Raw genomic sequence first — 21627 nt, forward strand, 5'->3', positions numbered from 1 at the left:
GGATATGGAAACACAGCACACCTTGGAAGATATAGATGAGGCGCAGAGTTAGAAGCAGGATTGGTTCACCTGTGTATGGTGCTGTCAGGTTTCCAGGCCCTTCTGACTCAGCAAAGCCAGATGACTGCCCCATGCCCCTTATAGGAAATCAAGAGTTGAGTCTCTGGAGAAATTGAAGCAGAGAGATTCTGGATACAGGAGCCCAGGCAGAGCAGAGGGGTGTGGTGAGGCTCTGGACTGAGACCAGGTGCTCACAGAAAAAGGAAGGACAATATGGGTGTCAAGAGTATGGTCTCTTGAGTTAGATGTCCTGGTTCAAATCCTTGTTCTGCCACAAGCTATCCTGAGAAAGTCTTCTCTTTGGGTCTCAGTTTAGTGCCTCATTGTGAGGATTAAATGGGTTGATATATATATATATATATATATATATATATAAAGTGCTTAGAACCTGCTATGTGGGAACCACTATGTAAATATTTGTTATTATTATGATTAAAGTATGCTGGAGGATCAGAAGAATGTAGTCCCCTTTCCTTTTTCTTACTCTGAATGTGTTCACACAGGTATACACTGCAAAAGATTGGAGGAGTCATCTCTCAAAAAAATTGAACTTCCCAGAAAAAAGGGCAACTGATTGTGACATCAGGGGACCCTTCCAGCCCATCACCACCTGGAGTCCTGACTACACTCGCACAGAGCTTCCACTCAAATGTTAGTGCCTGACACTTATGGTCAGGGACAGACATTTGTGGGGAAACCCCCAACATGAAATAGAGGACCAAAGCCAACAAAGTGAAGAGAAAATATGAGGAATTGGGGGCAGAAGAGAGGCAGAAAAAAATTAAAAGAAATTTATCTTGAGTGTTCTCAGAAAGGTAATAGAATATGTTGCATCCATAAAACAAGAACTGGAAAACTTTAAGAAAAGAAGAAAAAAATCAAGGAAATCTCTTGTAAAGAAAGAATAGATAATGAGATGAACAAAAGGAAGAAAAGATGAGACAGCAATTTTATATTTATGCCTTATTACTTTGATAAAGTGAAAATTAATTAAAAAAATTTTTTTAATCTTTATTTTTGAGAGAGAGACAGAGTGTGAGTAGGGGACAAGCAGAGAGAGAGAGGGAAACACAGAATTCGAAGCAGGCTCCAGGCTCTGAGCTGTCAGCACAGAGCCTGACACGGGGCCCGAACCCATGAACTGTGAAATCATGACCTGAGCCGAAGTCAGACGTTCAACCAACTGAGCTACCCAGGCACCCCGAAAATTAATTTTTAAGAGAACAAAGGGAATCAGTTGGAAAGTTTTTAGGCAGGAGGTTGACATGATCTAGTTGACAGTTTATCTGGCCACTCTGATTGCACAATGGGAGCAGGATTGGAAAGGAGTGAGGCAGGAAATGTGGGACCAGTAAGGAAGCTATTACAGTTAACGATGAGGTGGCTCTGAAGACAGCAGTAGAGGTGGAAAAGATAGATACAGACTAGGTGAAAGGAAAAAGAACAAACAGAATGGCTTAGATGAGAAGCACTCAAAAGGCCATGGTATCATTGCATACAATGAAACATTGTGGCTGTTTAACTCTGTTGGGTAATATACTTCCCATGGCTCACTAATCTAAACCCTGCATTTCAAATGAGTGAAGGAATTATTCAGACCACCTTAACCATGTTCCATCTTCACTAGGGTTGTTGAGGAAACACCAGAGTGCACACAGAAGCAATATGTGTTTTTGCTGTTTTGATGATATTTAGAAATTAAGGCCCTTTAAAAAGTTTAATACAGCTTCCAAAACTCACTGATTTGATTAATAAAAATAGTAGGGACTCAAGTAGTTCATGTGTACCAAAATTTATTTACAAATATTCTTGTTTTTCAAATAGCACCAAAAGGTTTTACCATAAAAATCCAGAAGACATTTTGCAAAACACTATTTGTTGGGCAGTCACGATGCATTCCTTTTGGATATGTCAACTTCCCCAAAGTCCCAAGCAAGATGCAATCTTTCCAAAGTTTCTAGTCTTTATCAGTTAAATGCTATCCTCTTCAATAATCTGTAAACTCTCAAGAAATAAACTAAGGTGTTGGAGAAAGAGAGCCAGCACCCAGACTTTAGAGACTATAGATCTTGTATTTTCTTTCCCCAATAAGCAGTCACTGCTGAACTATGAAAATATTGGATAAAATCAAGCAGTCAGTGTTCTTGAAACAAAGCAAAAACAAAAGCAACACACACACACACACACACACACACACACACACACACACACAAATGATTTTTTTTTTTTTTTAATTTTTTTTTTTTTTCAACGTTTATTTATTTTTGGGACAGAGAGAGACAGAGCATGAACGGGGGGGGGGGGGGGGCAGAGAGAGAGGGAGACACAGAATCGGAAGCAGGCTCCAGGCTCTGAGCCATCAGCCCAGAGCCTGACGCGGGGCTCGAACTCACGGACCGCGAGATCGTGACCTGGCTGAAGTCGGACGCTTAACCGACTGCGCCACCCAGGCGCCCCGACACACAAATGATTTTGTGGTACAGTGCATTCTAGCAGAAGGCTTCTTAAACCCAAACTTATTTTGAGGTTCTCTAAAGATTTGGTAAACTAGCCTACCTTAATTGCTAAATGGGAATGATATCATTTTTCTACATGATTCAAAAGGCTACATTAAAGAAGCAGTAAAAGGATGTAAAGCTACTTATAGTCAGTGTCCAAGAACTTGGGAAGAAATTACCTTGGTTTTTGAAAGAATGGGGGCAGCTCGATCAAGCAGCATTTCTACCACCTGCTCATGGCCACTCCGTGCTCCACAATGCAGGGGCGTCAGACCATCCTGTTAAACAGAGGAAACATCTTGAGTTAGATTCAGTGGGAAAGTCTGTAAATGCAGTGTATTTCTTCAGTATCCAGTACAGCATCCACATGCTGTGGACCTGTGACCTTCAAACATTTATTCACATATCTCAGTTTCATATTTTTAACTAGGAACTAAATTTTTCATAAGTTTAAGTAGTTGTAAAGTATGTAATTTCTCACATTTTAGAATACTCACAGTTAAAAACAGAATTGTTCCACTACTCTTCTGATATCCAATGGAACTGAAACACCATATGTAATTTGATATCCACCGTTAAAAAAATATAAAAACAACCTTTTAAAATAGGAATTTGTAATAGGAATTTGACATTGGTCCTCTTCCCTCTTGCATTTCTATTTCCATTTAATTTCTTCCACATGGTTTTATCTTAATATAATATAATTTTGTGCTTGAGTATTTTTAATAAGTTACCATATCATATCTCTTTGCTGTGAAAATATGTAAGTTAAATTTTGAAAAGGTTAAAGATTTCCTGAGAATATAAGTCTTTCAAGCACTAAAGTAAATCTCCTAATTGGAGTTATTAAAATTATTCAAACACAATTGGTAAAAATTGCAAAAACATCATATAAACTTTATGATTATTAAATAAAAGCAACAATTAATTAAAATTCCCCTCTTAATGAGATGTATGTTTTCAAAAACTAGTTCATGTGTCTGCTAATGAATATTAGCTATTGCTGGAATGAGACAGAGTCAGCATCAACATTATCTTGTTTTTTTTAAAGTCCAATGCAGTCTTTTTAAATTTTTTATATATTTAAAAAATTCTAGCATAGTTATCATACAGTGTTATATTAGTTTCAGGTGTACAATATAGTGGTTTGACAATTCTATACATTACTCAGTGTTCATCATGATAAATGTACTAGTAATCCCCTTTATATTTCATCCACAATCCTCCCCTCCGGTGACTGTCAGTTTGTTCTCCATAGTTAAGAGTCTATTTTTTGGTTGGCTTATCTCTTTCTTTCTTTGTTCCTTTGTTTCATTTCTTAAATTCCACATATCAGTGAAATCATTTGGTATTTGTCTTTCTCTGACTGACTTATTTCACTTAGCATTGTACCCTCTAGATTCTTCCATGTTGTTGCAAATGGCAAGACTTCATTTTTTATGGCTGCCTAATATTCCAGTGTGTGTGTGTGTGTGTGTGTGTGTGTGTGTGTGTGTGTGTGTATACACATATTACATCTTCTTTATCTATTCATCTATCGATGGACACTTGGGCTGTTTCCATAACCTGGCTATTGTAAATAATGCTGCTATAAACATAGGGGTGCATATATTTTTCCAATTAGTGTTTTCATATTCTTTGGGTAAATACTCAGTAGTGGAATGACTAGATGATATGGTAGTTCCATTTTTAATTTTTGAGGAACCTCCCTACTGTTTTTGGCAGTGGCTGCACCAGTTTGCATTCTCACCAACAGTGCATGAGGGTTTATTTTTCTCCATATCTTCACCAATACTGTTTGTTATGTTTTTGATTCTAGCCATTATGACAGGTGTGAAGTGATATCTCACAATGTTTTTGATTTGCATTTCCCAGATGATCAGTGATGTTGAAAATCTTTTCATGTGTCTGTTGGCTATCTGGATGTCTTCTTTGGAAAAATGTCTGTTCATGTCTTTTGCCCATTTTTAATCAGATTATTTGTTTTTTGGGTTGAGGTATAAGGTCTTTATATATTTTGTATACTAACCTTTTATCAGATATGCCATTTGCAAATATCTTCTCCCATCCTGTCAGCTGTCTTTTAGTTTTCTTGTTTCCTTTTCTGTGCAGAAGGTTGTTATTTTGATGTAGTCCCAACAGTTTATTTTTGCTTTTGTTTCCCTTGCCTCAGGAGATGTATCTAGGAAAATGTTGCTATGGCCGATGTCAGAGAAATTATTGCCTGTGCTCCTTTCCAGGATTTTTATGGCTTCAGGTCCCACATTTAGGTCCTTAATTTTTTAGCTTATTTTTGTGGTCCAGGTTCATTCCTTTGCTGTCCAGTTTTTCCAACAGGTTAAGAAAGTGGTCTAGGTTCACTCCTTTGCTTTCCAGTTTTTCCAACACCATTTGTTGAAGAGACTTTTTCCCATTGCATATTCTTGCCTCCTTTATTGAAGATTAATTGACCATATAATCATGGATTTATTTCTGGGCTCTCTGCTCTGTTCCATTGATCTATGTATCTGTTTTGGTGCCAGAACCATACAGTTTTGATTACTACAACTTTGAAGGATATCTTGAAATCTGAGATTGTTTTTTTCATTTTCAAGATTGCTTTGGCTATTTGAGGTCTTTTGTGGTTCCATACAAATGTTAGGATTGGCTCTTCTAATTCTGTGAAAAATGTTGTTGGCATTTTGATAGGGATTGCATTCAATCTGTAGATTGCTTTGGGTAGTATGGGCAGTTTAACAATATTGGTTCTTTCAATCTAAGAGCACAGAACATCTTTCCATTTGTTTGTGTTGTCTTCAATTTCTTTCACTGGTGTTTTATAATTTTCACAGTATAGATCTTTCTCTGTCTTGGTTAAGTTTATTGCTTAGGTAATTTTATTATTTTTGGTACAAACACTATCCCATTTTTTTTTTTTTGAGAGATCGCACGAGTGGGGGAGAGGGGCAGAGGGAGAGAGAGAGAATCCCAAGAAGGCAGCATGCTCAGTGCAGAGCCCAATTCAGAGCTTGGTCCCATGACCATGGGACCCCTGGACCTGAGCCAAAAGCAAGAGTCAGATGCTTGATCTAGTGAGCTACGCAATTTTTGTTTTTATAAATGTTAGTGCTGAGACATCTTGTCTGCACAAATAAGAAGATGGATTTTTGTTAAAGCAGTGTCAACTAATAATTTTTTAAACTCTGGAATTACATGCCAAAATCACCTAATAATATTTTACCAAAGATTTTTTTCAATGATGCATCCTAAGGCAACTCCACTAGCTCCTTCATTTTTGTTGGCAGCAGCAGGATTTCCAATCATCCAATGAGCAGACAAATTTGTTGTTCAATCATTAGAGTCATACAGTTGTTAACATGACACGGATATTCTGAATTCTTCCCCTTGCTCTGTTCTGTCCCCTCTTCTCTCCAAGTTTTGCACCCTGGGGCCAGGTGTGTGAGAGTGACTTAGGTCTTCCTTTTGTGCTAGGAGACAAGGACTATTTTACTACAGGCTAGGTGGGAAAGGAGAATTAGGAGTTAAGGAGTAGAAAATAATTCACTTAAAGCTATCTAAGTGGCCCCAAACTCTATGGAGAAGTTTTCCCCAGCTTGAGGATTCCTGTGGTTGACAAAGCCTACCCTAAGGACAGTCACATTTTAAGATACATTAAAATGTTATCAGTGTATTCAAATCACTTCCCAGATTGTGTGAGCAGATCTTGAAAATAACCCTAATTATCCTAATGTATAATCAGTAAGGTACAATCCTATTTCTAACCTGTTAGCCACATCTCAGAATTAAAATCCCTTAAAAATGAAATTTGAATCACAAGCTCATTTGATCATGCTGTGAGCATATTTAAATATTCTGCCTCTTATGCTGATTTGAAACATTTGCTCTCATAAACCAAAGTAAAGCAGTGTATAGATTTTCAAGTGGGAAATAGCATTTTTCTAATAAAATAGAATAAAATAAAATCTGAAAACATTAAAAAAAACACCATGAAGTCCAAGTGTCTTCCCAATAATATAAAACCTATAAATATCTGAAGGGGAACTAATAATCACACCCACCTTCTGCCACACACACAAAAACACACCACACAGGTCCTGTCATAATGTGATTGTCTTTTACGGACTGAAAGGTCAAAGTTGTTTCTTTTATTTTCTCATAAGTAGACTCTAAGATGTAAGAGGTGACAGAATGTGTGCAGACATGTTCAAACCATGCTCACACAGAAAAAAAAGTATTTACTTTAGCCCAACTCATTTATCCATGAAAATTATCTTACCCAAAGCAAATTGCTACATACTGAATGCAAAGTGGCTAAGAGCAAAATCTACCTCAATCCTTTGAAACATACTGTCCTTTACAGATTTACATTTTTGCTGATTTCATTTTTCAATAAAAGCTTTAATTATGGAAAATTTCAAACCTATTTTGGACTAAAGCAGACTGAATAGTATAATGAGTCTCTCTAGGTGTCTGGTGCTCAGCCTCAGCTGTCATCTCCTGATCAATCTTGATTCATCCATATCCTGACCTTTTCTCCTTTCTTATATTATTTTGAAACAAATCCAAGATATTATATCATTTTATCCTCACGATTATCCCTATACGAAAGGTATAATATTCATTTGATAAATGAAGATTCTTTACTTCTCCAAGCCTGCACAGGCTGAATGCAGATCTTGGCCAGACTGTGCAGGACAGTCAAGACATGACTTAGGAGGAGTTATTAAGACAAAGCCCCTCTTTTCAAACTTTCAGCCATCCTGAGCCTTCTTTTATCTTCATTCTGCAGCTGCTGCCTCTGATCTCTGGTGTTTATTTATTAAACACTCATAGACTTTAGAGACTCAGCTAGGGAAGGTGATTTTTTCATCAGTGCAAGAGCTGTGAAGTGCTATTGTTACTGCCATTGTTCTTCTCATCACCTGGTTTCAATGATAAAGTCAGGGGGCTCCCCAGGGTAAGATCTTCAGTTCCTAGCTAACTGCAAAGAGCTACCTGAAGCATAGCTCTCTTGACTGCAGTTTCACTTGCAGTATTTTTAACATTGATTGCAAGTTGGGCTGACTCCTTTGGATCTGCTGTACATTTGCTCTGAAACTTTTCAAAAGCGCATGACTTCAAACAGCCAGAATTCCGGCAGGAGAGACGGCTCATCAGGAAGCTGTACAAGATGTCACGACTGCCTGGCTGTACAGGCAGTGCCAGCCTGGCTGCTGGGACATTCACAGGTCAGTGGAAAACTAGTGCCTAGAGTTAATGTAAGGTCTTTAATTAGTGTCACATCTTTTATAGTCACAAAGAAGATAGGACCAGCTGACCCACAGCCAGACTGGAAAGTGTCTGCCATGTACTGATTCACACTTAGTTCAGTTTAAAAAAAAAGAGGAAAATTAGCCAGCACAGACTTTACTTAATACCTGCATTTGGACAAAACATAATATGTAAATTTCAAACTGGTTTCTTTTGCTTTGAAATGGGTGAGGCTTATCATTCACTTTCCTGAAGCACTGTTCTGATTATGAAACGCTACGTGGCCTTCAATAACCACTCGGTCCTCAGCCAAGCGTCAGTTTCTCAGATCAGCATTGGTGGTCTTCCACCAGCAGTCTCTGCTACATTGGGCCTTCCCCGATGCCCCTCCCTTCTCCCCCAGCTCGCAAGCCACTCGCAGCTCTTCGTGTTCCGGTCTCTCTGCTCTGCCCACACAGGGTACCAGGAAGGAGTTCCCTTTCCATTTTCTCCAAGATCCAAATTTGTACTGTTTTAAAGTCCTACGTTTCTTAGAAGACTTTTCCATAACTAGACATAACCACTGTATTTTCAGGACATCTCCTTGTTTTATCTGCACTTCTCTTGGGGAAGCTTCTCTAACTTTCCACCGGGTATCTTAGTCATTTGTGAGCAGGCGTCATCATTTCAGCTAGGCTGGTTCTGAGGACAAGGTCACTAGCTTAAGGGATATTTGAATCTCACAGAGAAGATAACTCAGCACTGTACCCATGAAAGTTGCAGATGAGTAAATGAAGGAATGGAGTGAGCAAATGAGTGGGTTTGGGGGCTGGTCCTTTAAAAATGTTTTCTAGTTAGTTGGTTAAAAATTCTTTTTGTTAAGAGCAGACTCATTTTATCCTTCAGAAGTGCTCTAATGTCTTTCTTTCCAGAAAAATAAAATTCCCCATAAATAAGTGATTTGAAGAATATGACCAGCCTTTTTAGTTCTCAGAATAAGAAAAATATTAGGGGATTTATTCTAAATAAGATATTTTCCTTTTATTTGAATACCAGGAGCTGAAAAAAGAGAACTATTGTGAGCACTGTGGTTTGGAACACAGCAGTGAACTGGTCTACTCCTCTCCCTAAAACTAGAGCCATGCTTTTTCCAATACAAAAATGAGGATTCTAACCTGCTCCCAAACCCTAGAAATTTATAGCTGATATACAGGGTCACTTAGACTGGGTCCAGTACCAAAAAGCATTTCTTCAGCTGCATACAACAGTGTCAACTTCCAGTTGGAAAATGCTTGACAAAGGCAATTGCCGGGGCTCAGGGGAGGCTGCCTCAAGAATGGCAGCATATGCACTTGGACGGGAGAGAAGGAGAGAGGGATGCTGAGTTGCCATAGTAACAGTATGGGAGGGAAATGAAATTGCACAGGGTTGGTAGTTTTTTTCCAATTCCCCTGATTTTTAAAGCACTGACATAATGAACAAGTATTCCCTTGGGCAGAATTCTGAAGCAAAGCCAACTGGCTAGTCCAGATCTCATATTTCATTTCAATGACAGTAATCTTATTACTGAGGTGGGAAACTGTACTTTACTGGCTGGACAAAATGCTCTCTTGTGTTAGCCTAAGAGCAAAACCTAGCACACTCGAAGGTCAAAAAGGCTTGCTTTCAGGTCCTATTCGGCTGAAAAGCATGGAACAGGACATTAAGGCATCAGACCTAAGAATACGGAACCCAGAATATGTTCTTAACATGTTGAATTTGCTCACAGCCAATACTGAAATGAGACAAATTCATGACTTGGGAAATACTTTCAAAAACAGACATTTATTTTATTTGTATTCTGTAGCAGAAAAACCCTCTAAGCAAAAAATCTCACTCTAGAGATGGAAAAGGAAACCAAGCAGAGAGAATCCAATGGATATATACTCTTTTCCTATATCATGGATGTGAAACAGGATGTGATACTTAATTCAAAACTGAAAACAATGAAAGAAAAAGCCAGTAGTGCTCAGGAAAGAAGAGTTATAATACAGCCAGAGATAAATAAGGGGGCCCCACCTGCAGCCCAACAGTACTGCTAGTCTCATATCTGTGTTTTTTAACCAAAAATTCTGACTGTATCCTCATTTTGTGCACGCGAGGCAGTTGTAGAGTTGGCATAGGAGGGTGTGAGATAACATTTTTTGAAACCCCTCTGTGGTTACAGGCGCTTTATATTTGTGATCTTATTGAATCTTTACAACTCATGAGAAAGGCATTACAAGTTCCATTTATAGATGAGAAAGCTGCTCCAGAAGAGGAAAGTACCTGCTCAAGGTCACATGCAAGCAAATGGCTGGAATCGGAATTTATACTTAGGCTTGCCTCCATCTGAGGGATCGGATTCCTTCTGGAAAACAATCTCCTTTTAAGATCTAGAGTTCATTTCTGCCATTCACGTATAGGAGAGAGAAATATCTCTTTCTACTTCCCTTTCTTGCTACCCCGGTCATACATTCTATGTGTTTAAAACTAAAGTAAGGCAAAATCCTTGTATTGTTCTCTCTGCTTAAAAAACCATGGCTTTCTCTCTGACCCTGGAACACACCCTTATGCTATTTGTTGTGTATTTGTCCACTGTTCTTTGTGGGGTTTTTGTCCCTCCTTTTTGTCTTCTTTTGGGTTGAGCATTATTTAGTTTTCTAATCACCAAATCATCACATATATCAGTGGCTATCTCCTCCTTTGGCTTTTTTTTGGGGGGGGTTGAGGGGGGAGCACAAGTAGGGAGAGGGGCAGAGAGAGAGAGAGAGAGAGAGAGAGAGAGAGAGAGAGAATATCCCAAGCAGGTTCCCCACTCAGTGCAGTCTGACATGGGCTTGATCCCACGACCCTGGGATCACAACTCAAGCTGAAATCAAGAGTCAGATGCTCAACTGACTGAGCCACCCTGGCACCCCCTCCTTCTTTGGCTTTTTAACTAAATCTCCTTTTTCTTTTGTTTTCCTTTTAGTGGTTGCCCTAAACATTATAATATGTATCCTTAATTTATCAGTCTAAATAATATTATATTATTAATCATATATCACAGAGTAATATTATATAATACATATTATATTATTAATTATATATCATAGAGTAATATTACATATGATGTATTATATATATAACTTCATGTGTAATATGAAATTCTATAATATAATTCCATTTACACTGTTAGTTTTACCTTTTGTGCTATAAATATCATATATTTAACTTTTACATGTATTACAAGCCTCATAATAAATTGATATTTTTATCAATCAAACTTTAAAGAATTTCTAAAAAGAAAAAGTGTTCTTTATAGCAATCTGCTTCTAATTTTTCTCTCCTTTATTTAGATCCACATTTCCATATGGTATTATTTCCCTTCAGAATACTAAAGAACTTCCTTTAGTATTTCTTTTAGTGTGGGTTTGATGGTAACACTTCATCTCAATTTTTGCTTAACTGAAACTATATTTTGCTTTTATTATCAATTTGTGTTCACTGGATATAAGTTCTCGATTCACAGAAAGTTTTCAGTTAGCATCTTAAAGAATGTTCCATTGTTTCTGGCCTCCAGTGTTTCTGGTAAGACGTTAGATCACAGTCTCATCATTGTTTTTCTATTTATAATGCATCTTCTCCTTTGGCTGTGTAAACATTTTTTTTTTTCTATCTTTGCCATTTATCAGCTTCACCACTATGTACCTCTGTGTGGTTTTCTTTGTATTTACCCTCCTTGGGGTGTTCTAAGTCTCCTGGGTCTAGGGTTTGTGGTTTGTGATTGAATTTGAAAATAAATATATACATCTTTTCTGTTCCATTCTCTTTCTCCTTTGCTTCTTGGACCACACTGTAAGTGTTTAGTCAGCTTGCTAGTATTCCACAGGTTGCTGACATGGTGTCAAATTGATTTTTAATCTTTTTGTTTTCTGTTCTTCAGTTTGGATGATTTTTATAACTTGTCTTCAAGTTCACCAATTCTTTCTTCCTTTGTATTCAATCTGTTTTTATCCCATCCAGTGAATGTTTTTTTAAAATTTCAGATATTGCGTTTTTTAGTTCTAAGATTTCTATTTTTTTAAGATTTCCTATTTCTCCTGAAAAATTTTGCCTTACTCACTATATCTGTCTTTTCATTCAGATATTTAACATATTAATTATAGTTATTTTAAAGTCTATTAATTCTAACATCTGAGTCACCTATGGGTCTGTTTTTATTACTTAACTTTTCTTTTGACAGCAAGTCAGATTTTCTCATTTCCTTTCATGTATACTAGTGATTTTTAAATCAAATATAAAATTTAAATTAAATACTGGATATTGTGAATAATGTGCTATAAAGACTCTAGTCTTATAGGGACTTGTTTTAGGCTTTCAATAGCAGGTCTGTTTTAGAATCGTCCTTATTCCAAGAGTAATCCCTTTAGTCCTGGGACATAGTCATAACTTCTAAGATGTAGTCCTTGTAGTATTAATAAAAAGCCAAAGATATTTGCCAAGTCTCCTTGATGTGGTGTTCTATTTTCCTTGCAGCAAGCACTGCTGAACTTCCTTCTCAGCTTTTAATTTTTTACCTGTTATTTCCCTCTGCTCTCCTTGTAGTTTCATACCACCCCCCTCCACTTCCCACCTCCACACACATAGTTCATTGCTTATTCAAGGATTGTGGGGAGTGTATATGTTTGTAGATTGACTTCAGCACTTCCCTTGTGGTTCCCTCCTATCAGTGATTCCTCCCTGAATATCCAGCCACCATTACAGCCTCAAACTTGATCCTCTGACCTCAAGACAATAAAATTGTGACTTTCTCAATCAACTGTATCCGGTACCTGCCATAAAAATATAGATCTCATCTTGTGTTATTTAGTTCTTTCAAAAGTTGAATTCACTCCAATTTATGCCAATTTTCGATTATTTTTCAGTGCCTACAAACAAGTTTTCAAAAACTATTTTTCCGGGGTTTATGATTTTTTTTTTTAATTTTTTTTTCAACGTTTATTTATTTTTGGGACAGAGAGAGACAGAGCATGAACGGGGGGGGGGGGCAGAGAGAGAGAGGGAGACACAGAATCGGAAACAGGCTCCAGGTTCTGAGCCGTCAGCCCAGAGCCCGACGCGGGGCTCGAACTCACAGACCGCGAGATCGTGACCTGGCTGAAGTCGGACGCTTAACTGACTGCGCCACCCAGGCGCCCCCCGGGGTTTATGATTTTTATCAGCAGGATGCTTAGTTCATTGTAAGCTACTCCATTGTTCCTTGAAGCCAAAACTCTAACACAGCTGAGTAAAAAACATGAATATGTGACTTCTACACACTACACCATCATAGTTTATATTTGTTTCTATCATATACTATTTTAGGAATGTTCCTTCTATAGATGATAATTTCTAAATTTTCAGTAGGTAGAAACTGAATAACCTATTATAAAATATGATTTTAAATGTATAAAGGTGCTTTTTATATAGTTCTTAGAAAATCTTACATGGAAAAAATTCAAATTAAGCTTCACAATGTAAAAAAAACAGTAATGATGTATTTACTTATTGTATCTTTCCTTTGGCAAGGAGGATAATTAAAGATGCTTATAGTTGATAACTGCAGAGTACTTGTGTGCCTAATGGATGTAGAATTTTTTAAAAGAAGTAGGGAGTGAGCATTACCAACATACATCACAAGAAAATAGGAGGAAGAGTAAAGTAGTTTCTGGGCACGAGCACTTAGGACCACATAGCAATTAACTAAAATAACTGCTGTCCTGAGCCTGCTTCACAGATTCTTCAGGAGAACCAGGATTAGTAGCACACAAAATTTATCCGATACTTTTAGATCTCTACTTGGTAAGGGAAATGAGATCTCCAATATGCTGTAAAATCACTAGGACAGAGAGAGAGGGAGGGAGGGAGAGAGAGAGAGAGAGAAAGGGAGAAAGAAAGAGATAAGATGCTCTTATGTTCTCAGAACTCTTTGCAACTCTCAAAAGCATTCTTTCCTTCAAAGAGATTTTCATGTTTTGAACGCTAAGGGCATGTCATAATTACTTGTACTTTCTTTTTTTATATTAATACTTAATTTTTTTAGAGTGGTTTAAGGTTAACAGCAAAATTTAGGGGAAGGTGCCCTGCCCTTCTTAGAATCCAAATAAATACTTTCAATTAACTTTTAATATCTGTTACATAAAAATTAAAAATGAATCTATTTTTGAATGACATATTTTCAAATTAGTCTTGATTAATGTAGAAACCCAGAGCAGTTTGCATTATTTCAAGTGCTCTTGTCAACATGTCTATGTTAGAACTGTAAGGAGGAAATATTGTATTAGAATTTTCCATTTGATAGGGACTATCTTATGACTATAAAATATTTAATATTTACTTTAAGGATTTATTTTTAGCCAGGCAATACACTTCTGGAAATACAATAGAAAGCAAAAGTCAATACCAATATTTCTTTTTTCTTTGTATTTAACCTCAGAAATAATAACCAGTTGCATTTCTGGGAAAAGACAGGCTAAAATTACAGGGCATCCAAATGTCCCCTGATACCTTCCCAGAATAATAAGAATTTAACAACTGACAGATTTGAGGTATTCTGAAAACGCTTTATCTACTTGCACACAAATATCTCTTCGTTCTTCTGAATCAATTAGAAGCCATTAACTTCAGGGAGCAAAATTACATTACCACAGGATCAGTATAAAGTCAAGAAAATTAAGACCTTTTGGCAAATTTAACCTTCAAGAGTGTAGCTTTCATTTCTATATATTCAGCAAATACATATTTAACATCTGGCATGTGCCAGAAAGCATGCTAAGTGCTACAGATACCAAGATGAATGTGTGCATCTGAGTGGCAAGGTGTGGCTCGGATATGATGTGGTGGTAATGAGATTACATGTGGATCTGGGTAGTGGCACCTTGCTAGGAAAACTGGAAGCTGGGAGAGGCATGATTAGAGCCGCATTCTGGGAATCAGAGTATTGGTATTACTGACTCTACCTGGAACCCTTCCATCTTCTCTGAAGCACTAAATACAAGCACAGCTGCCTTTATTATTGGGTAGAGAAGAGCCAGTGAAAAGAGAGAACTCAGAAGATGCCACAAAGTCTTAAAATGGTTCTGATTAGGGTCCATATTGAGCTTTTGATTTGGCTGTGAACTGATGCAAAGGAAAAGGAAAATGACAAGAGACCATCCATTGCAAAGTATCTTCCTTCAAGAAGTACACATGCTTGCTTTGCTGAGATCGAGAGTTAAATGGGGGAAAAAAACCAAACCAAAAAACCCATCAGGCTACCACAAATAGCCATTCTTACAAAACATTTTAGTCTATAAATAAAGTCATTAAAATTTTGTTGGAAAAAAGTGAGCAAATTTCAAAACTTATTTTAAAATTAGGATCTACATATAGACCAGACTGAAGAATCTGCCTTGATATATGTTTATATCTCAGCACATTTGCCACCGTTATCACAGAGATAACTCTACATACTTACTCTTATTTATTCTGCAGGAGAATATACAACAAGCCAGTTGATATTAGATAGCATCACAGGACTGGGAAAATAGGACAACCTTTCTTGAAATGAACTAGATAGAAAAAGGACCACAGGTTTTGTGTTTCATCAGATCCTAGCTAAACACTTTTCAGAACACCATTCAAGAGGCTTCTGCCTCTTGCCCCCTGAGCCCTAACTTGGCTGAGATAAAACTGACATGGAACATTGTAGAAATTTAGGTTATACCATGTGATGATCTGGTATACATATATATTGTGAAATACTTACCACAATAACGTTAATTAACACATTCTTCACCTCACATGAATTTTGCAGATGTCATGGTCAAAATATTAAAGGTCTACTTTCATAGCAACTTTTGAATATACAATACAGAATTGTTAGCTATAGTCAACAAGTAATTTATTTTTAAACAATTTTTTCTAATGTTTATTTATTTTTGAGAGTGAGAGAGACAGAGTGCAAGCCAGAGAGGGGCAGAGAGAGGGAGATGCAGAATCCGAAGCAGGCTCTAGGCTCTCAGCTGTCAGCACAGAGCCTGATGTGGGGCTTAAACTCACAAACTGTGAGATCATGACCTGAGCCAAAGTCAGAAGCTTAACCAACTGAGCCACCCAGGTGCCCCCACCAAGTAAACTTTAGATACCTGAACGTATTCATCTTATAACTGGTAGTCTGTACTCTCTGACTAAATCTCCCCATTTCCTCTGCCTCTCAGCCTCTGGCAACCACCTTTCTGTTTCTATGAGTGTGATGTTTTATCATTGTATTTTATTTATTATTTTTTAAATGTTTATTCATTTTTGAGAGAGAGAGAGCATGTGTGCACAAGTGGGGGAGGGCCAGAGAGAGAGGGGGACAGAGGATCTGAAGCGGGCCTCACGCTGACAGCAGAGTGCCCAAGGCAGGGCTTGAACTTGTGAAGCACAGGGCTTGAACTTGTGAAGCACGAAGATCATGACCTGCGCCGAAGTTGGAGCTTAACCGACTGAGCCACCCAGGTGCCCCAGGTGTGATGTTTTTAGATTCTACATCTGAGTTATGACATGTGGTATTTGTCTTTCTCTGTCTGACTTATTTCACCTTGGATAATGGCCTCAAAGTCTATTCATGTTGTTGCAAGTGGCAGGATTTGCTTTTATGTTTATGGCTGAATAATAGTTCACATATTGCAAATGCAGTTTAAATGCTGTATTGAAGCTTTATTGATTACTCAATAGAACTGGGGATTGTCTTTTCATAAAACCAGTGGGTTCTTTTTAATATATTTTTTTTAAAAGACTTCAGTTTCTATTCTCTAGGGGCACCTGGTTCTTTGTTTAGTTTCTTCCCCCTACTGACCTTACAACTCTTCAGATTTGGGGGTGGTGTCACTTCTAGGTCCTCAGTAAGTTTCTCTTCTCTTTCTGGGACTCAATGATGGATGGACTGTTTTCACTTAACGATGCCCCTTTAGTCCTGCAGGTCTTCTTCATGAATTTTTCATCCTTTCTCTTTTGCTCCTCTGACTAGATAATTTCAAGTGTTCTTGCTTCTGCTTGGCCCGGTCTGCTGTTGAAGCTGTCTATTGAGTTCTTCAGTTCCATCACTGTCTTCTTTAGCTCCAAATTTGTGCTTGGTTCTCTTTTTATATTTTCTATCTCTTTGCTGAACTTTTCATTTTGTTTTTATATTTTCCCCCTAATTTGTTAAATTGTTTTTCTGTTTTCTTGCAGCTCTCGGAGCATCTTTAGAACAATTATTTTGAATCCTTTATTAGTCTTAATCAACCGAGTCACCCAGGTGCCCCTGGGTGTGATGTTTTTAGGTCACTGGTATCTCCAGTTCTTTGAGGTCAATTACTGGAAGCTCACTATGCTCCCTTGGTGGTTTCTCTGATTCTTCAAGATCCCTATAGTCGTGCATATTTAAAGTCTGCAGATTTAAATAACCACTCACTTCTTCCATACTTTATGGGTTGACCTCAGTATGGAAAGACTTTCACTTGTGCACAGGGGCACGCTGGAATGTGCTGTAACCCCAGGTCTAGTGGTACAGAGGGCCAAATACAGGGGTGTGTGGTGTTTGGGTCCAAGAGGTATATGATGTCTTATCTGCTCAGGTCACTCGGGTTCATGGCATTGACAACTGTGCAGTTCTTGGTGAGCACTGTGGGGGGTTGTCCGAGTCCTCAGCAGCACCTCCAGGGCCAGTGGCTGGTGACGTGGGCAGGTGGTGGTGGTGGCTAGAGCTGGTGGTATGTACACAGCTGTAGGGTGGTCCCCTACATAGTGGTGGGGGTCGGTCTCACACATACACATAGCGGTGGGGGTCAGAGCCAGTTGTAAAGGTGTGGGCCAGCTGCAGGTGTACAGGCAGCTGTGGGCGCCATGGCTGTCTGTGTGTATTGCTGCGGCTGTGGGGCCTCACCGTGGGCACACAGCAGCGGAGGCTGGTGTTGGGAGTCAGGCAAGGGGCGTGCCGGAACACAGCTTGAAAGACCAGCTTCAGGTGAGCCCAGTGGTGCAGGTCAGTGACATGAGACAGGACCGGATCTGGCCTTCAAATGGCTGTGGGGGCTCTGCTCTTCATGTGTACTCCTGTGGCTGCAGTCTCCTGGGGGTGTGTGCCAAGCCTTGGGAGGCCGGTAAGGATGGTCTGGTTGGGGCATACAGGTGCACAGCTAGAAGGTTACCTGACATGTGCTAAGGAGTGAAGGCCAGTGACTGGTGACAGAGCCAGATTCAGACCCATGGACTGCAATGAAGGCCCTGGCTTGTGGGTGTGCCCTTCCATGCCACAGGATCTGCCATAGGTGTGTGGGTAGCAGTAGAGGGTCTGGCCAGCGGTGTGCAAATGCACAGCTGGAAGGGCTAGCCCCAAGTGCGTACACAGTCGTGGGGGCAGCACAGGGTCTAGGCTGGCTTCTTACACTTGTGCAGACACAGAGGGCTGGGCTGACTGCTGGTGTGGACCCTTGGCTCTAGCAGCAGGGTCTGGGGGTTTGGGGGGGTGGAGGTGTAGGTAGGGAGCAGGGAGGGACTCAGGAGGCTGGAGTCTGTGAATGTGAATATTGCAGGGGCCAAACCCAATGAAGTCTTCAGGGAGTCCACAGTGGCTCTTCTGGCCATTAGTTACTTTAATAGCAAGAAAGCTGTTGAGGTCTTCTGCAAAGCAGGTGGCTGGGAACCACAGTCATTCCCACTGCATGGATGATACTGGTAGCATCTACTCTTCTTTGTTCCTTCCTATCTCTATTCATCTCAGCTTTGCCAGTCTCTGGGTCGGATGAAACTTTTTTTTTTCTTTCCAAGATGTTCTTTAAATTCAAGTTAGTTAACATATAGTGTAGTATTGGTATCAGGACTAGAATTTAGTGATTCGTCACTTACATAAAACACCCAGTGCTCATCACACCAAGTGTCTTCCTTAATGCCCCTTGCCCTTTTAGCCCATCCCCCACCCAACACCCTACCAGCAACCCTCAGTTTGTTCTCTATGTTTAAGAGTCTCTTATGGTTTGCTTCCCTCTCTCTCCCTCCCCCCTCCTTCCTCTATGTTCATCTGTTTTGTTTCTTAAATTCCTATGAGTGAAATCATATGGTCTATGTCTTTCTCTGACTGACTTATTTTGCTAAGCATAATACACTTTAGCTCCATCCACATTGTTACAAATGGCAAGATTTCATTCTTTTTGATGGTTGAGTAATATTCCATTATAATATATATCATATATATATCTTCTTTATCCATTCACCTGTCAATGGACATTTGAGCTCTCTCCATAGTTTGGCAATTGTTGGTTTTTTGTTTTTAGTTTATTTTGAGAGAGTGCGACAGAGAGTGAGTGAGTGAGCATGTGCAAGAGTTGGGAAAGGGTGTAGAAAGGAGAGACAGAATATCAAGCAGGCTCCATGCTCAGTGTGGAGAGTGATGTGGGGCTCGATCCCATGATTGTGAGATCATGACCTGAACCAAAATCAAGAGTCGGATGCTCAACAGACTGAACCACCCAGGTGACCCTGGCTATTGTTGATAATGCTGCTATAAACATTAGAGTGCATGTGCCCCTTTGAATCAGTATTTTTGTATCCTTTGGATAAATATCTAGTAGTGCAGTTGCTGGGTCATAGGGTAGTTCTATTTTTAACTTTTTGAGGAAGCTCCATACTGTTTTCCAGAACGGCTACACCAGTTTGCAATCTGGTTTGCAAACTGAAGAGGGTCCTTCATACAATGTCCTGAAAGCTAGGGAAGCCAGCCACTCACTTCACTCTCCCTTTTCTGGTAAGGGAAATTCTTCCAAGCTGAGGAGTTCCCTGTTGGCAGTGAGCAGTGCCAGCCTGGGAGATTGGATGATGCAGGCAAAATGAAGCTGCTCTTCCTTCCCTTCTTTTGTAATTATTCTCAGATGGGTTTTTTTCCTTCCCCACACTGAGTTGCTGAAGATTCCTAAGAGCACTCCTGAGCTCTCCCAGAACTGCTTTTCTTTGTGGATGCTTCCAAACTCTTGTTGATCTTTGTTGGGGGTTGGAGGCTGAGCTCCCCTACTTTACCATTTTGGTAACATCAACCTGACTTATATAACCATCTTGAGTTTTACAGTGAAGCTACAATATGTGGTGTCCTTCCAAATGGGAGAGCTTGTAAAATCATCTGGAACAACTCTCTATCCATGCTGGGACAGAAACTAAGACTCAGAAGGGTGAACTTGCCTAAGGTCACAATTTTACTTGCAAGTCACACTTAAGACTAGAGATCAGATCACTGATCACTCTCATCTTGCTTTTCTGGCTGGTAAAATCTTGCTCAAGTCCTCCTAACCTACTCTGACCATAAATCAAGTTTCTTTGCTTGAATAAAAGGGCTCTAAGAGTCTGCTTTTAAACTGAGTACTTTATTAGGTGAGCAGCACATGCAGGGAACAGAGTAAGCCAACGAGGTCCCTTGGAGTGCTGGCGCCTGAGATGTCTCCTGTCTCTAAACCGACTATTGATGTAGCAAGGTAGCCACAACAGTCCTAAGTAATTGGTAGGAGGTGGATGGGTAGATAACAATATTTATTCTCTCAAGAGTTACCAGATTGAGTAGTTAAAACTTGCATTTATGAACAATTCTGTTTTCTGTTTTTAGGCTTGGCCTCACAGCTTTCTGACATTTTAGCTGGCCTCCTCCCTTTCACCCACACACCCAATGACTACTCAGTCATTTCAGCCAGAGAGAAGGGAGGCTTTGATGAGAAGAACACAAAATAGTTTACATATTTGGGGTATGTACTATGCTTTCTTCGATATTGTCTGCCAGGAATTCAGTCTGTGCCCAAATGCCATCCCACCCTCACCCCACTCCTTGTAGGACAACAACAGAAGTAGGACAGGCTTCTCTGTTCTCTGTGTCTGTCTCCTTCACATTCACGCGCCATTCACAGAACACAGGAGAAAACTGAATCCCGGTTACAACTGAATGGATGGTAAAAAGGAGTCTGCATCTTATTCAAAATAAGATAGGCTTTCACAACAGGGACAATGTGTTAGAGAAACCAGGTTGCCCCCTGAATTTGCACAGTATGCAAAGTTGCATACTACATTATTCCATATCTCTGAAACTATTTTTTTTAATGTTTATTTATTTACTTTGAGAGAGAGAAAGAGCAAGGGAGGGGCAGAGAAAGAGGGAGAGAATCCCAAGCAGGCTCCTTGCTGTCAGTGCAGAGCCTGACACAGGGCTCGATCTCACAAACCATGAGTTCTTGACCTGAGCTGAGAGTCAGACATTTAACTGACTGAGCCACTCAGGTGCCCTCATATCTCTCATACTTTTATCCAGTTTTTAAGTTTTTGCCCTGGTGCCACTATCTGCCTCATAAACATGGGGTCTGAGTTCCCCATATGCCCCATTCTCCTTTCATTGTATCAAATACAGCAGGTAATTTTTGCATAAATGAGGTAAAGTAACTGAAAAGGAATTTTTGCCAGTGATTGATTATTTCAAGAGAGGGAGAAATAAGGTAATTTCTAATCCACATACTCACTAAAACCCCAGCTGGATAACCAAGTATATCTCTTCAAGCTCCTCTTTCCTGCTTGGCTCTAGTATTCCTCATTTTTCTTCCTAAAAATCTTCCCTGTTCACAAATGATCCTTAAGCAAATGATCCTTAAGCTTTACGTTGTAATCGAGTGGCACAGCACCAATTCTGTTATATTACTTATGACCTCTTGAAATAGCCTATATTGGCGGAAGATCCCTGCCATTTAAAGTGACAGCTCTAGCATATTGGTAATGGCTTCTTATTACAGAATGCAAAGTCAATTCACTAGGAGCTCTATTCAATCTCCTT

The 21627-nt window shown here is 39.3% G+C and overlaps 1 protein-coding gene across 18 annotated transcripts in view; it reads right to left on the reverse strand.

Moving 5' to 3' along the window:
• The window catches only part of ANK3 (ankyrin 3), a 690167-nt gene that overhangs the window by 172932 nt on the left and 495608 nt on the right, over positions 1-21627 (reverse strand). For all 18 annotated transcript variants that reach the window (XM_086679761.1, XM_086679767.1, XM_086679764.1 and 15 more), the window contains one exon: positions 2738-2836. In XM_086679761.1, coding sequence (XP_086535887.1) covers positions 2738-2836 — 99 coding nt within the window. The remainder of the gene's footprint in view (positions 1-2737; positions 2837-21627) is intronic.

The sequence above is a fragment of the Puma concolor genome, chromosome D2 (assembly GCF_028749965.1).
Source record: "Puma concolor isolate L17-30 chromosome D2, mPumCon1.1.hap2, whole genome shotgun sequence".
NCBI lineage: Eukaryota > Metazoa > Chordata > Mammalia > Carnivora > Felidae > Puma > Puma concolor.